The sequence below is a fragment of the Ixodes scapularis genome, unplaced genomic scaffold, assembly GCF_016920785.2.
Source record: "Ixodes scapularis isolate PalLabHiFi unplaced genomic scaffold, ASM1692078v2 ptg000320l_1___fragment_1__unscaffolded, whole genome shotgun sequence".
In the NCBI taxonomy this organism is placed as follows: domain Eukaryota; kingdom Metazoa; phylum Arthropoda; class Arachnida; order Ixodida; family Ixodidae; genus Ixodes; species Ixodes scapularis.
The window spans coordinates 14,613-31,509 of record NW_024609961.1 but is presented as its reverse complement, the minus strand read 5'-3'; the positions used below and the strand labels follow the sequence as shown (position 1 = coordinate 31,509).

The following is a 16,897-nucleotide window of genomic DNA, read 5'->3' as shown; positions in this document are numbered from 1 at the left end:
AAAAGTTCGAAGGTTCGTCGAACCGGTTCGACCCAGTCGAACCCCGAAAGTTCGACCAAAAAATCTGGTTCGACAAAAGTTCGCGACACCCCTAATTCACACATTGTCTTTCTGACATGGATGAAAACGAACGAAAGGCTCGGCATGCTGCGGCGCAGCGTCTACGCAGACAAGCACTACCAGAGCTTCGCCCCAATTAACATTATTCACCACGTAGAGATACGGTCAATTTTTTTTTTTTTTTAATTTTGTTTGCGGCCGGCGTTATAAACCTCGACATGCCAAAATGAAAAGGGAAGACAAAAATAAAAATATGAACCCAATACGCTATTTTTGCTCGCGGTTTTTGTTTTCCTCAGCGTCTTGAGCGGACCAGCGAAATCTCCGGCTGGAATCGAGTGATCAGCGTTAATCAGGAGCTCCGATAGGGGGAGCCACAATATCGGAAAGCTTCATAGGACCTCTAGCACCTCTAGCGACAGCCTCTTGCAGAGCAGAGACAGCAGAGCTACAGTCCCGTATCTCTACGGGCTTCCGGCGACGGCGGCGGATAACTGGGATAGCGGCGGCGCGCGCGTCGGCGCAAAGAAAGAAAACTAACGAACAAAAGAAAACGCAAAAAGGAAGCACTTGCCGGCGTCTCCCTCCCATTCACACGCCTCGCTCAGTTGTGTTCCTTCGTTCTTCCTCGCACCACCGCCACTCCAAACCACCACCATGGCCTCTGGTCTTCTCGGCAAGTGGAAGCTCACCGAAAGCGAGAACTTCGACGATTTCCTCAAGGAACTCGGTGAGTGCGCTATCCGCATTAGCGTCGGGGCTAAGTTTCCACGAGCACGCGGGTTTCTTCTAACTTTCATTTTCTTACTTTCTTTACACTTGATTCTCGAGGCGGGCGGCACCGGCGGCGTGTTCACAGCTCAGCTCACGTGCTTCTTTACTTTTTTTTTTTTTTTTTAATGTTTCGGGCGGCTTGGAGCAAATTGGGGACAACCCAGAACAGGGAACGCGTTTAGAAGGCCAGTTAGCGTGTTCGCTACTAATAGTTTCTGCTCCGGATCTCAGAATAGCCGGCATCCCTCGCTCGTTTTCTTGCTCGAGCATTCTTCGAGAACGCGTTCCAGTGGGCGCGACACCGGCTGAGGTTCCCGACGAAGGCACGACTTGGCCGAAACTGCACACTGCTACCTCCAGTTCTCGTCTCGATGCCGGCTTCTTCGGCAAACGCAAGGGATCGATAAAAGCGAGCCGCAGCGGCGATGACTGCGTGCCGATATGCGAGCCGGCGCATTCAAAAACGCGGACCGCAAAAGCGCCAACAATGCGGTGTCATGCGGTCACCGCTAGCCTCGCATCTTACGCAAACCGCGAGAACGGGTTGAGAGAAACCACGCGTGAAAGTGGAGACCGTTGCATGCCTTCCGTATTGTGCGTTTAATGGCGGAAATGTTGCGTGGAATCGCTTTCGCCGGCGTTCCGGCGAGAGGGGGAAATTTGGTACACGGCCATGCTCGTGTACGCCCTAGGGCTCTGGCGTGTTGCGTCATATTACGCGCGGACCCTTCCGCCCTTCCCTTCAATTGCGTTTTCCATTGACGATGGTTTGCTCACCACATCATTGCGTGTTCGAAACGTACACGCAACCGGCGAAAGTGCCGTGGAGTGTGTCGAGGCAGGCCCCAGACTGGCGAGACGCGTCTGGCGTTGGAGCCCTGCAGCGTGAAATTAAAACGTAACAACGCAAGTTTCAGATGACCGTACAGTACGATAGCGGCTTAACTCGCTCTGATTGCCACAATTGCTTTCTTTTTATGCTATTTTGTGTTCGGTGCGACCCGGACAGCGTATGGCATTGGTTTTGTTCTCCGCCTTTGTATCTTGCAGCTGTTACAAGCGCCGTATCTTTTTTCTATTCTTTTGGAAGTTGAGTTTGACGTCTTGACGTAGAGGCTTGTTTCTTGTTCGTGAAAAAAAGAGTGAAAATGATTTATTATCACAAATTAGGGCACACGGCAACCCGCCAAGCAATGCAGATGGGTAAAGGAAAAAAAAGAAAACAAAAGTGCGCTAGACATGTTGGAAGCGCACATTTCTGTGAATCGAGCATGCTTCGAACATACTACTTGAAGCTCGCCTGCAAATAATTCGGTCATCATGCGTGTAGCGAAACCGCGTCTTTTGTAAGATATATGAAAAAACTTGGCTGCCCAACGTGCTCTAAAAGCAGCGAGCGCCAGGATCGGGGGCGCCTGTCGTCCTTCCCACGAGTCACGATTCGTCGTTGCGAACACCTGTGACCTGTCTCGCGTACGCCGAGGCTCGGTCATAAATCCCTCGGCGACTCCGCCCACCGGACCCACTTGCTTCTGCCGCCGTTGTCTCTTCTAAACACGCGCGTTCGCCGCGCTGCTGATCGCCACGTTGCAGATCACGTTGGTGATTGCTTCCTTTTTGGAGCACAGATTACGCTGCTCAGCCAAAACATGACCAGCCATAAATTTTGGGAGTGAACATGGAACATACCTCGGACAGTGTCTGCTGGCCGTCTTTTGTGCGATGTATTAACAGTGTGACCGCGGCTTTTCATTCGGTTCTGATTAACGCTGGACCGACGGATGGGTAACGGCTGTACCCTTGTAGCGGGCGGTAGCTTGCACCACCTAGCCTAAAAAACGATAACTAAAACCTGGTTTCCCCAATGCGTTTCTTTACGTATCACCGGGTCATGAACATGATCGCCAGGACGAGGACGGGAACAGGACTTCTTTCGTTTAGCAACAACATGGAATGGCACAACGATAAAGCCGCCCCCTCCAACGACAACGTTGAAACGTTCGGGGGCGGTTTTATCGTTGTGCCATTCCGTGTTGTTGCTAAATGAAAAGTCCTGTTCCCGTCTTCGTCCTCGCTGTATTATACTTTCAAGTTTTGGTATCAATTGTTTCATACTCCTCCTTACATATTGCGCACATTGTATCTGTGTCTTCAAATTTGGACCTATACATGATTTTTGTTATTTAGACTCCCGTCCTCGCCTCGAACAGCAGAACGCTCCCTCTCGAATTATCGTATAAACCTTTTATTTCCTTTTGTAACCATATTATAAGAGCGATGCTATATGCACTACGTAGTGCACTTTGGACGGAAATTGCTATATGCACTACGCTGAGAGCTCATGCCGCTCGGGCCACCCTTTTTCGAACTGCGCGTGTATCACTGGGGAGCTCGTTAACACAGCCCCCCGCCTGCGTTCACGCCGCTTCGCGGCGACAGTATGCGGCTGCTAATTAGAAAAGTTAACCAGTACACGCCGCTTCGCGGCGTCCAGCCGGCAACCCAAGCCCCGCTGTCCCCGATCTGCGAAGTTTCGTCGACAACACTCGGTGTTTTCTTTTTTTTTTTTTAAGTGTTTATCGCAAAAAAAGAAATATAAATATCGCCAAATGCCTCGTCAAGACAACGTTCAAGAAAAAAAAAAAAAAAAAAAAAAAAAAAGGTAGGATTACCGCTATTCGAACCTGCGTTCTCTTGCGTACGAAACGGACACGCTATCCCCTACGCTATGCCACCGGTTGGAGAACTCATTGTGATCATTCATTTTATACGAGACAAACGCAGTGCATATAGCGATTTCCGGCCGAGCTGCACTCCGGAGTGCATATAGCATTACTCATATTATAAATCGTTACAGCTGATTTCCCCTGCGTTTTCGCCTCTGACAGCTGTCTCTCTGCATCCTTAAAGGAGCTGTGCAACGATATTCAATTGGAATTTTTTTCTCTCCACACGAGCTTACTGGCACACCTGGGACTCAAGGATACTCACACGCAACGCCATTGGCCAAGAAACTCCTTTGTTGCGGTGTAATTTCAAGGAGAAAAGCGATCATTTTCATTCAATCTCTCCTTTGCAAAATTTGATGACGTAACTCGGGGATCGCAGTACACCCAAGTGACGATATTTGAATGCGGTTCATAGATTGGACCCGAGCATTGCGTGGGCACTCGACGTGGGCTCGTGACAATTGCTAGCTCGAGAAGCCTTCGGGTTGTGACCCGTGTCCAATCGCTGCAACGACAACAGCCGAGCCATAACAATGTCTGGAACTCAGCGCGTGTCCTGCGCTTTGCCAACCCCAGCGCGTGGCTATGATCAACACTGGCGGCATATAATCGGCTCCAGATCACGTGGCCGCTTGTTCTGGCTGCGAGTTGAGGGGGTGAACGCTGCTCGTTTTTCTTTAATTTGTTTCTGGGACTTCTATTGCGTGGGGTGAAAAACGAACGCGTGTTTCATAGGTCATTAACGTTAGGGATCCGTTTTCAGCGGTATTTGTGCACAGTACAAAAACTGTTGCATCGCTCCTTTAACTGAATTTTCCACTGAACGCGTTTGCTCCACCCCATTGCCCGTCTGCAGAAATTTCATCTTAAACTTTCGGGTCCGTTTAGCCCATCTGGTGTTTAGACTCCTCATATACAGGTATTTATAGATTTTATGTGGCCACCGCTTGTCTTCCATGTCTGTTAGTCATTAGTCAAAATTTATTGTACTCACTGCCTCTCTGCTCTCGAACGATTACCAGCCCATACCGCACTGCACTCCCTTGTTTGGAGTGTTCCCATGCGCCCTTAGGGCTATCCTGCCAACGCTCCTTTATCCTATCTCCAATTTCGCCTGAACTTCAGAACTCGTGCACATGACTACATTACTAAAGGTCAATCCTGGTGCCATTACTCGTTTCCATACTCCCCGCACCACATCGTATATATTAAAGTTCCGTAACGCCCTGCGCTTTATAATAACCGAATTCCTTTTATTCTTACTAATTGCACGTCTGTCATGTTCATCGAGGTATTTCTTTCCTTCATTGATCCGCGCACCCAGATATTTCTACTTGTCTACCATTATATCTGTGTTCTGCATCTGTAAAAGATCTCCCTTGGTGTCGTTAAAGAACATACTTCCAGATTTTGTTCCGTTGAATTTCAACCCGAGAGCGTCCCCTTCCCTAGAGGCAACTTGTGCTGACAACGGCAGTGTAGATCAAGACACACTGTCTGGAAAAGATTTTTTTTTTTTTCACCGCAAAATAATGAATTATGCATTCCCGAACGTTCAGTTTAAAGCTTGCACTTATCAATCTCAAAAAGTATACGCGTTTTTTTTTTTTTTAATGTCCAATTAGAAAATGGATTCCGTTCTTAGTAGCAGACGCCCCTCGTCTTCTAGCATTCGTAAATATGTCTACTCGTATACTGACTAGCTTCTCGCGTGTGTGCGTGTGCATTCGCGCGTTTGTTTAGCACAAGAAATGACGCGTTTTCGAACCTGATAACAACGTGCTTAACTCGTGGTCGCGGATGAGTCTTGTTTTTGTCTTGCCAGATTTGGTTTCGGCCGGGCCGTGCGATAGGCTGAAAGATAAACGGGTGGCATGCCGCCGCCCCCTTCCCCCGAGAGGGCGGTGTCGGGTGGCTGGCTGGGTGCTCGAGTAGCTCGAGCACTTCTGTTTTGCTTGTGTAGTCGGGCCTGTCGTTTCGGCCGGAAATGGCCGGAACGTGAGATCCTACTGTCGAACGGCGGGTCAGATTTGGAGCCTGTGTGGCGTAGCTGGAATAAACGTAGAAAGGTGCTAAATACAGACTCTCGTGATCGCGAGCAGCGATGAAGTCACTCCCGTCAACAGCCCATTCGTTAAACGCAACTTTTTACCCCCCCCAACAGGCTGGGTTTGGCCACATAGAATGGACCCTCTCTAACGAGCGCCGTTTGGGAGGGGGGGGGGGGGGGGGGAGGGGTTGGTTCGCGGACTACGAAAGAGGGGCAGTCTACCGCGCCTCCGCCCGTCAGAAGTAATTAACACCGTGCCTTTTTATCGGTCCTCATTCCTTTTTATGCCCCGCACTACTGACGATAAAAAAAAAAAAAAACAAAAAAAAGACCGGATCGTCAAGAGACCAAATATTCGCAAAGATGGGTGCTGCCAATGTTGGCCATGTCGGGCGGCGCCCTCCGGTAAGGGCGACAGCGAGGAGCTAGCCGAGAGGGGAGGCTGTACCCGTGTGCAGAAGTTTACTGGGAAATGATAAAGCTCGGAGGGAAGTTGAGAATTTCGAGACTTGAATCGTACGCATGAACCATGAGAGGGCTGGATGGGACGAGCATCGAACATGGTCACGAGCCCTCGCGCGATTGTGATAAAAAGAAGTTGAATGCATTGTCAGTGCAGCAGGGCCTCTAATAGACTTGCACGCCTAGCAGTTAGAAAATGCATTTTGATTTTGTATTAAGATAACACGACGTCTAAAGAGGGTTCCTTGTGTGTTTCTAACCGAACCTCCGGCTCAGTGTTCCCTGTGCATCTTAGAAACGTCGTGCTCCTCGCGGCCCGTCCTTCGATTACCACCGCTACATCGATGTAGCTGCACTGCACGTTCGACTGGAGAGATTTCTTATGAGGCAGGTGCGGAGCAGTGTACGTGGGCTGTCGTATCAATGGCCTGTGCAACTTGCGTAGATGGGAAAAGCAAACAAAAAAACACCAGGCGCACGTTCATAAACTTTTCCGCTTCAGTTGCGCCTCGACCGCGGAGTTCCCTCGTGGTATTTGTGTACGCTGCGAGGTGTTGGGGGAAATCCCTAATCTTCAGTTAGTCCGGCCCGATTTTCTCTCCATTTCTCTTTGTGTGCGCTTCGGCTGGCGGTGGTTGTTGCACGAAACGTGACACTGCGATCTTGGAGGGCGGCTGATTTTCTGTCCCTTGAGATAACTTTTGTTCGTTTCCCGTTCAACAAAGTCTTTCGCCAAGCAGCGGCCACCAACACTAATGTCAGCGAGCAGGCTGTTTGTTCGAACTACCTAGTGAAGAAGAAATTTCTTGCATCTGTATAAATGCTTCTCTCGCATCTGAGCTCCATATTTCTCGGGTTGATGTTTTTCAAAAGGCACCCTGATTTGACTCGGCTTTCTTGGTGTGCACATTGTGTTCAAGGCGCCATGCAGTTAAACTGGGTCCGAATTTTATTCACTGTTCGTCGTGTAGCAAACACAAGCACGCTGGCTCGTACAGACAATGAGCCAAAACCTTCGCTTCTAAATAAACGAAATGCATACTAGATAACAGAAAGAATAAAACAGAGGACTAAGCACAGACGGTTACATTCTTATAAAAAAAGAATGTACTCGTCTGTGTTTCGTCCTGTTATTCTTTGTTATGTAGTATACTTTTTTTTTTTTTACAAACGCCGTCGTTAAAAAAGCACTTTACAAATCCCTGTAACGCCGAATTGGAGCGCAGCTCTTGAGGAGGAGTAGGGAAGGATACTGAGGGGGGTCACGTCACCTGCGGGTAGTCACGTGACCCCGGGGGGTCACGTGATCTCGGGGGAGGGGGGTCACGTGACCCCCCCCCCCCCCCCCCGGTTACGCCGACGCCGCTCAGGCTGGAAACGAGCCCCTAAGAGCTGAGCTCTAAAACATGCTCTTTTTTTTGGGGGGGGGGGGGGGGGGGGGTACGCGACGTCACCGAAACGCTCCTGTTATTAATTGATACCAAACTAGGGTAGAAAGTAGTCCAGTTCTCAAGGTTTCTCTTGCCGTCTCCTCCGTGCAGGTGTGGGCCTGACGTGGCGCAAGCTGGCCCAGACGTCGAAGCCCTCAGTGGAGCTCAAGTGCGACGGTGACAAGTGGTCCATCAAGACTTCGACGCTGCTCAAGACATCAGACGTTTCTTTCACCTTGGGCCAGGAGTTCGAGGAGGGCAGGATCGACGGTGTCAAGGTCAAGGTGCGTGGAACGTTTCATTCGCGATCTTTCAAAATCTGGCTCTGCCCCCAATGTTCGTCATAGAAGAGGATGAGGGATGCATCCAGTGGCATACCAACTTGTTTTTGAAAGGGGGGGGGGGGGGGGGGCAAACCAGACCCCCCCTCCCCTCCCAGAACCGGGGGATGGTGTCCTTGGGCGCCGCCAACCAGTGTTTGCCGTGCCCAGTGGCGGTTGTTTCAGGGGGGAGGGGGGGGGGGGACAAAACAAATGCCTTGGCTCCCCACTCTGACAACTGGGAGGTCGGGGGGGGGGGGGGCAAGCCCCCCCCCCCCCTTCCCCCCCGCTCCGGTTGGTACGCCCATGGATGCACCCTTGTCTCGACTTCGTGTTCAGAGCTAGCAACTGCTTGGCCATTTTATCATTCTCTTTCCGATACTACTAATCGAGAAGCGTGTTGGTGCGGGATTGGAGAAAGAATAAAAATGTGGGACGAAGACGATACAACCACATCTTCCCCATAAAAGTGGTGTGTAGTCTTCGTCCTACATGTTTATTCTTCCCTCTACCTTTCTAATACTCGTTTAGTGAAGAGCGTAAAGCATTAGGTGCTTAAATTCTCATCCTCGTCATGAACTTTGTGGGCGTTCGTAAACAAATTACTTCCGCCTTTGAGCGGGCACTAGTCGCTTTTGTCCAGGACCTTAGACTCTGTGGACTTTGTAGGGCAGTGGTTCTCAGCCATCGATGTTTCGCGGACCCCTTGTCGATTGGCGGAGATGATGGAGGACCCCGTTTGGGGTGAGGGGAATAGAAAGGTATAGGTTATGATTTAATCAATAGGTATAACTGACGGCTATCGTAAAGTAGTCCTCTATTATACAAATACATACGAGAAAACTCGCCCGAAAACTGAAAGATTTCTTCTCGACCTGAAAAAAGACAACTTTTATTGCCGGGCTTGACTGATGAGGCAGGGCTTCGCGGACCCCTAGAATGCCTTCGCGGACCCCAAAGGGTCCGCGGGCCTCCATTTGAGAACCACTGTTGTAGGGTAACTAAATATGGCGGAGCATATCAAGTAACTCTATGAAATATGGAGTGGAGCTCCGCGGCGCCGCGCGCCAGCCAAGGGCGGAGACAAAGCAGTGAACTGCGAGCGTCGCTTGACCACCTGCCGTCTGTCGCGGGCGGTTTTCCGCTCGGGCTGTGAGGAAGTGACTCGTGCCTAGCCGACTGGACACAATCGCTTGCCGCCTCGCCCGTTTGTGCGCCGTGCGCAGTTTTTCCTTAATATGGCCTTTATGCTGTCAGGCGCATTCAATGCCACGTGTGTGGCGGACCGCTCATCGGATCTATTCGGTCAGCGATAGTCGGACGAGTTGTCGGAAGAGCCTCTGTTAAAAAAACAAAGATTGTAAAAAAAAAAAAAAAAAATCTGTAGCAGTGAACGGCATCTTTCATTCCATGTCGAAATATTTTACTTAGAATTTCGGTAGTAAACGCTTAAAACTCCGGTACAAATGCAGCACGCACTCCGTTTACGGTAGGCTTGCTTCTGAGAAGCTGTTGCCTTTGTCCTCCCCAGACGTTTCGTGCATTTGCGACTGGGTGTCCTTGTTTGTAAAAAGAAATAAGGAAGCTCCACTTGTACAGGGCTCAGTTCCTGCACGTCGAGCATAGTGCCGCGGACGATCGACGGGGCGTCGTGCATGCTCGCAGCCAAGCTACGGCACGCGCTCTCGCCACCCGCAGTGAGGTGATTGCTGCGCCAATTGCGCCAAACTGATCCAAGTGGCTAACCCTGCTACATCCTGCTACATTTTGCCAAAATATGGGTAATCTGCGCCAAGCTTGCGCCAAAAAACCAAGATTGGTCGCCTTTCAAAACCGAAACTAAAATGAGTACCGTAATTGAGCATCGCGATGTCTTCCATCGATGCACTCATAATTCTTTCATTTTTTTTTTGTGTGTGTGTGTTTAGTTTGTACTTTGCCGGCCTGGCAAGCGCGCGCCACTGGACTGTTTTTTGTCGTATGCTCGAGAATAACATTTTGCATACAATTTAGAAATCAGTCGGCGACGGAGCGGAGTGGCATGGTTTCGGTTTCGATCGAACAACCGTTGTTTCCGCTCATGCGGCGAAGCACGCGCAACTGCAAGCCTGCAGAAGTTGCCCTCACGTGCATGCGAACATGATTGCACGACAGAGGCACCAGCCGGGACGCTTGCAATTGACTGCTTTACGTTTGCTTACTTTTTACGAAAATCTGGCACTCGGGAACCAGTAAAACGGTGGCAAGCGATTTTTCGGAATTACTCGGCAACTCCTACAGCACTGTACGCTTGTGGGATGTCTCAGCACTAAAAACACAACCAGCGAGTTCCGTCACAGCATGTCACGTCTGAACACAACGCAACGCAAAGTAGCCTTCGTTTGTGCAGCACTTTAAACATTTTTTTTTTCTGAGAATATCTGTTCCGAAAACCGCTTTTGCTGCTCCGAAACACTGTCTTGGCTGTCCCAAAAGCCACTTTTGCTGCTCCAGAACACTCTTTTGGTTGCTCCAAACGCCATATTTTTTTGCTCCAAAACACTGTTTTGGCTGCTCCAAAAGGTGCTCCAAAATGGCTTAGGCCAATCGCATCACTGCACCCGTAGCCTACAAGTATTTCGAAAACGCGGTAGCAGAGGACATCGCGACGGGTCGTTGGCGGACATCGGCGAACTAACGCGCGTACTGCATTTGCAACTTTTGACTGACCGTCATCTGGATGATCGACGTTGAACAGTAATTTGGGTCTTGTTTTGTTCATCGTGAAGTCTCTTCACGACTGTCGTGTACCGCGATAGTCTCATCGCTAAAAGTTGCAAATTCTTTCGAGCTATGTCCGCTGTTCAAAGACCGACTGACCCGTGCGTTTGTCGACAGTTGTCCTCCCTAGCTCGCTTGAACAAGCGGGAGATGACAGCTGGATTATTGATGGGGTGGCCGACGGTTTTCGCGCGCGCCTCTCGGCGAGCTCTGCGAAGAGTCTGATCACGATTCACATAGCCAATGACGCCTTCAGACGAACGCGGTACGGGAAAAAGAAAGGTTTTGTCAATCCGTCCATTGGTATTTTTTTCTTCCTTCCTATCTTATCTGCGAAGAGTCAGAAGAACGGTGCAACGAGGAAGAGAGTTTAGGCGGACGCTCCTTTGCGGTGGAGAGGGGCATTAATTGGCATCGCCCTCGTGCCACGTCATCCGTCTGTATGTCTGATGAGTTCGGCCTTCGGGGCGCCGGAAACGATCGTCGGGGCTGATGACGCCGGCATCCCATCGCCGTCCCGCTGCGCTAAATATAGGCGCGCTTTTGACGATTTAGCCACGATTGGGTTGCACGAGTCTGTGCGACCGGGGCTCTGTCGGTGGATGCCGGTTGCGACGTCGGGTTCTCGTGTTCCCTGGGAGCAGCTTGCGCTCGGTGGCTCGGTGGTCGGTTGTAATCACCGGGAGGGATTATCTGTCTGATATGGGAGCCTCGTTCGGGCAGTGTGGACTCTATATCTAATCCGCTAAATAAATGAGTTCGTTTCGTGAAAATAATCCACGCAAGAAGGAAGAATTGCGTTAAAAGCTGCCTATCAATACGAGTTTGGTAAACGGATGCTCTTATCCCCAAATCGTTTTCGCGCGAAGCACTAGATTGTTATAGAGGGAATTGTGTTTTCGGTTTTGCTGCACTTGGACAAATAAAGCGAGGTTTATCGCATAGGGTCATAGGCCATATGCCGTGCAAAGTAGTTATTGCAACATATGGTTGTTGGATTAAAAAGAAACAATGCTTTTTTGCATTGGCGGCGTGTGCGTTTTTGACACCATATAACCGATTTTAAAAACGTACACAAGAATTCGCCACATAGAAAGCCGAAATCTGTAGCGCTCCGCCAGAAGTTTTGGACACTATAAAAGTGCTTGGCACGTACTTCTCCAGTAACATGCAATGGGACGAGCATGTTAACTTTGTACTAGTCAAACTTAGTCAAATAGCTGGTATACTGAATCGAAATGGGTATATTCTTCCGGAATCAGTTAAATTATTAATCTACAATACGCTATTTGTATCTCATATTAACTATTGCCATCTTGTATGGGGCACAACAACAGAATCTAACCTCCATAAATTACACTTAATGCAAAAGAGAATGATACGCGTTATTGCCAATGTCTCATACACCGAACATACTGACTACCTTTTCAAGAAATATAACATTCCAAAAGTTCATGACATATACCGAAGGAGGCTTATGCGAGATTTTTATTATAGCATTAGGAAAAATACCTCTACACTCTTAGAAATAGGAAACTTAGAAAAAAGGCAACCTTTGCATAAAACACAAACTCCAGAACCATGGATAGTTGCTCGTTCTCGGACAAATTATGGTGACCAAATGCTTAGGAATACTTTGCCTCGACTACTAAATTCATTTGAGGAGGCTGGCACCGATATATCCTCTATAACCCCTTCTGAACTGAGATATCTTTTATGTTCATTTTCTGATACCGGTGCCCTTAGAACTGCCTGAGATGAAAACGAGCTATTTCCTAGAATTGTTTTGTGTTCCTTACCCGACCTAATCATGTTAAATTGCAACTGTATACTAATGTGTGGAGCTGTATCGAATGAGTGAATCTGATTGACCAGGAAGTGTTTTGTTACTGTGTGTGAGTGTTTTGTGAGTCCAATGCTGCCATCATTTAAAGGGGGCCGAGGGCCCCACAAGCTGCGTTTGTAGCTTTTTTCCTCGGCCTCCTCCATTCTGTATGAAATGGAAAACCAATAAAGAAAGAAAGAAAGAAAGAAAGTAGAGTGTTTTACTACGGTTTTTGGGATCACCAGAAGCTATCCTAAGTGGGGTATGAATGGGGGGGGGGGGGGGAGGGGAGGGGAGGGAGGAAGGAAGGAGGAGGGGGGGGGAGGTGGGGGGCTGCCTGCCGGAATCGGTTCAAGTGTGCCTTTGAATGGGAGGCCCGATAAACCCTAGGGCGAGATATCTGCCGAGAAAGTGTAAGCGAGACACGCAGAGGGGACGTGCAACGGCTCTTTCTGAAGAATTCCGTCATTGAAGACACCTCTCGAAGCAGAGCCTCTCTTCCTGGCCCGGAGGACAATTGACATCCTATCTCTGGCGATCTTTGAGCCGTCACGCGTGGAGTCTGTCTGCGATTGTGTGTGGGGAGTACTAAGTGCAGGGGGAACCGATCTCCAGGATGTCTATCGGCGAAAGGGAGGCTCTGTTCGCGGCAGCGGTCTGTGTGGCGGTGCACATAGTCGCGCTGCCGATAGCCCCTATCGGAGTGTCGCTGATGGGAGCATTTTGTTGGCTGTTTCCAAGAATAGGGGCTTTTCAGAAAGCTTAGTCAGTGCTTTGTCAACCTCAAAGGGCAACTGACAACGTATTTCTGTGTGCTCGTTCTTTTTTTTTTTCATATTTCTTGTTTGTTGAAGTATTCAGAAATCATGGTTTCCCCTGGGAAAAATTAATTTCTTGCACACAAAATCTAACTTTCGTGATGTGCTGTTGATTCATTTTGACTTCCCTCCGATCCCATGTTCTGATTGGAGGAGTAAAGAAATGCCCAGCAACTATCATTTCAGGAGAGTTTTTTTTTAAATTCTTTTTTTTAGAACCAAAGTGTTCATGCAAATAAGGCATGTTCACAAATGTAACCTCAGAAAAAGTAAAAAAAAAAATTGTGCTCGATGGGGGGGGTACCATTTTCATAGTATGTTTATTTCTATAACATTATCTTTGTAACGAGTACACCTTAGTTCAGTTTCCTTCCACTCGCAAGTACCGATTTAGCAAATGTGCATGTTCCCACGAAAACGGGACATTAGGCATTATCGGACAAAATTGCTGGATGGCAAAAATGAACCTCTAAAACGGGACGTCGAGTCGGCCTAGATATGGTGCAGTAGTTCTCTGCAGTGGTACACACGATGTTTGTGGTGCCCTTTCCCATGTTGGCTCTCTTGGTCTCTTTTCATAGTACTAGATGCTTTTAAAAACTTGTGGCTGTAGTATTGGCGTGGAATTTAATTTAATTTCTTATCCCTTCTCCAGTCACTGTGTACCCTCGACGGTGACAAGTTGGTGCAGAAGCAGTTTGGTGACAAGGAAGTCACCATTGTCCGCGAGTTGGACAACGGACAGCTCAAAGTGGTAGGTGTCTCTGCGGGTCCTGCTTCGCTCGAGTTCCAGAATGTGGCATGCGTTGAATGTCTGTTGCCTCGGTTATCATAGCAGGGGTTTCTGGTTACTGCTCAATGTCTCGCATACGATATCCTTGCAGGGAACCATATGATGAAGAGCAAATTGTAGAAAGAAAATGATTGGGCCAAAAAGTGAAACAAACATTTGAAAATTGTCTTGGAAATCTACTTTCTGTATTCGTATGCAATGATTGTGAGAGTAATGAGCTGTGATCTCGCTAGCCTTGTGCAGTGGTATTGCAAGCACGGAGGTGTATGACATCACCAGAATCTTCCCCAAGTAGGGTTTGAAGGTGGAAGGCTGGGTTGGCTGATCACTCTGGACGGAACACTTTCAGAAGAGCTGTACCTAGACCTCCCACAGCACTCTAGGGTACTCTGGAAATGCATTAGATATATATCTGCCTGCCTATGTTTCTGTGTATTTTTTGCTTATTTTTTTTAGTCAAGTTATATGTTAGGTCGACCTTTTTATCTTGGCCTTAACACATTGACAAGTGTATACAGGCTTGGGAAACCCGATCGATAGATTTGACTAGAGTGAGTGACGGACGGTCACACTGTTCCCACAACGTTTAAACTTCTCGAGGGGTTGGTTGAAGTGGGGACCTCAAGTGCTTTCAGGGACCAACCCCACTTCTACAAGCACATGTCGAAAGTGTGGACTCCATGGCAGTCCTCCAGATGATACTCCGGGAGATACTGCAGTGACTTGTAATAGCTCTCCAGAAACCATCAAGATAGCAGGCTGCTTCGAGAGATGCCTGCTTTCGGAGATAAGCTTTGTCTGGAATTGACGACTTGATGTCCTTGAGGTTTTGGAGCATTCTGTTTTCCTGGAATCCGGCTTATGGGCACATTCCAGTGTCTCCACCGTCCCTTTTATTTGATCTCTTTGCCCTGATTGCGACAGACTGTTTGTTCAAGAAGACTGGGAGGGTTTCTATATGTGGAGTGGGTTCCTGTGTAGTTTTATATCTGGGTACCTTTAGCACCTGCCACCTTGCTTGTTTGCAGGACTGTAATGATAGCTTAGTGGAGTTATCGTTAGATAGCATTGAAGGGTCTGCTGATCTATCGAAAGACCCCAAGTTCGGGACTGGTGGTAAATTTACAATGGCTACTTAAATCTACTCGGCACTCGTGCCTGCGATACCATTGTTCATGGGTCCTTGTTTGTGTGGAATTAACACCTAGCCTTGTTTGCCCAGTCAATCATTTTTTAACAATACTATCACTGGAGTTCCCAGCATTCAATTCTGGGAAAACTTGCGACTTAATTTTTTTGCCAGAAATGTCGCTTGTAGTTTTGCTTTAACATGAGATATAATTTTTTCATTTGTTTTGGTTTCTAAGCTTTCAGAGGTCTCCAGAAATTGACATTTTCACTCCACTGTTTGATTTCAAGCACGTTGTTGCCAACGTAAAGTAACATGCCTGATCGAAAAAACACGTTTGGTGCATAGGGTAGCCGCTTAAACATGCACTGTTAGAAGGCTCCAGATTTTTTGCAATTTGTAGTGATAATTTTCAAGCAAATGTTAATAAAATGGAAGTCCATAACAACTATATTGGAAGCTTTTGAAACTTTGACAGCGGAAGACTGATGTCGGAGTTTTAATTCTGTTTAGGCAATTCTAGGAGACTGGTCACGTATCGAGTTTTTAAATTAAACTAGTTACAAGGACTAAATACAATATCTTCAGTGTGTGTTTCATAAATTTCGCGTGTGGCAAGGGATCTGTCTTGTTTTAAATCTTCATCTGCACTCTCTGCTGTGCCTTTGCTGCATGTTGTGCACATGAAATTGAACTAGGGTGGTGCCTTTTCCTCTTTGTAGACTTGCAAGTTGAACGACGTCGTGGCTATTCGCAAGTACCAGCGAGATGAATAGGCCCACTTCTAGGGAAGTCTGCAACAAGTCAAGGGAACCTGTCCCTAGGATGCCTTCTGTTCTCAGCGTGGAGGGGTAGGGAGGGGGGGGGGGGGGGCCAAAAGGAGGCTTGGCCACTAAGGCAAACGGCCAGAGTGACTCCACTGTCAGTCAGTTCCCATGTTCATTTCTTTGATCTTAAAAAAAAAACAAAAAAAAACACGATCTGGTTTTTTTTTTTCCCAATTTTTGTTTATTTTGTATGTGGGACTTTGACATCTGTGTAGCCCCATCCGTGGCTCGTACCTCGTCTTCCCTGCATGTTACCTACAGTTATTCTTCCATTATCTGCGGATAACAAGTTTGAAATGTTTGTTTCTATAGGAGGTATCATTGGTGAAAAGTTTTATCCTTCTGATTCAATAAAGTTTATCTTTTGATACTGCCACTGGCTGGCTTTATTTCCCTTGGGTACTGATGCAGTTGGTGTGTCAGTGTGAACTTCCGTTAACTGGGATTTCTAAGCGATTCACATGTTGTGTTCACTGTGATTGAAGGGACAGAAGTGGTCTAGTGGGACCTGGGTTGCCCTAGCAAGAGCTTTAATTAAAACTGCTGCGAAATGGAAGTTTTTGTGCCTCTGCTCAGACTAAATTTGAACGTGTCTTTCATATTGCGGTCATCTAGCATAGCGAGCAGATTTATCGGCTGGGAGGGTCGTCTTTGAGTCGTTGGGTACATGGTGAGAGTATCCTTGGGGTGTTGTAGGCCTGAAAGGACACAGGCTTACGTTGGTACACACGATTGCCCTCCCGTGTAGAATCCCTGCCACATAGCCGCACGTACTTATGGTCCAGTCTCCTGCATACCTGAAGCCACCTACAATGATCATTTTTTAAAGCATGAAATGCCATTGAACGTAGTTTGTCCGTTCATCCATCTGGTCATTTCCCGCTAAATTTAGCGGGAAAAGTGGCGTCACGTGATCCACG

At 48.0% G+C, this 16,897-nt stretch overlaps 1 protein-coding gene across 1 annotated transcript; it reads left to right on the top strand.

The window, feature by feature from the left end:
- Positions 1-493: 493 nt before the first annotated feature.
- Positions 494-16,353, top strand: LOC8043635 (sodium/calcium exchanger regulatory protein 1). Its single transcript, XM_002400261.4, has 4 exons — positions 494-790; positions 7,617-7,789; positions 13,884-13,982; positions 15,873-16,353. Exons 1-4 carry the CDS (start codon positions 718-720, stop codon positions 15,924-15,926), a joined length of 399 nt encoding a protein of 132 aa, XP_002400305.1. The 5' UTR covers positions 494-717; the 3' UTR covers positions 15,927-16,353.
- The last annotated feature ends 544 nt before the right edge of the window (positions 16,354-16,897 follow it).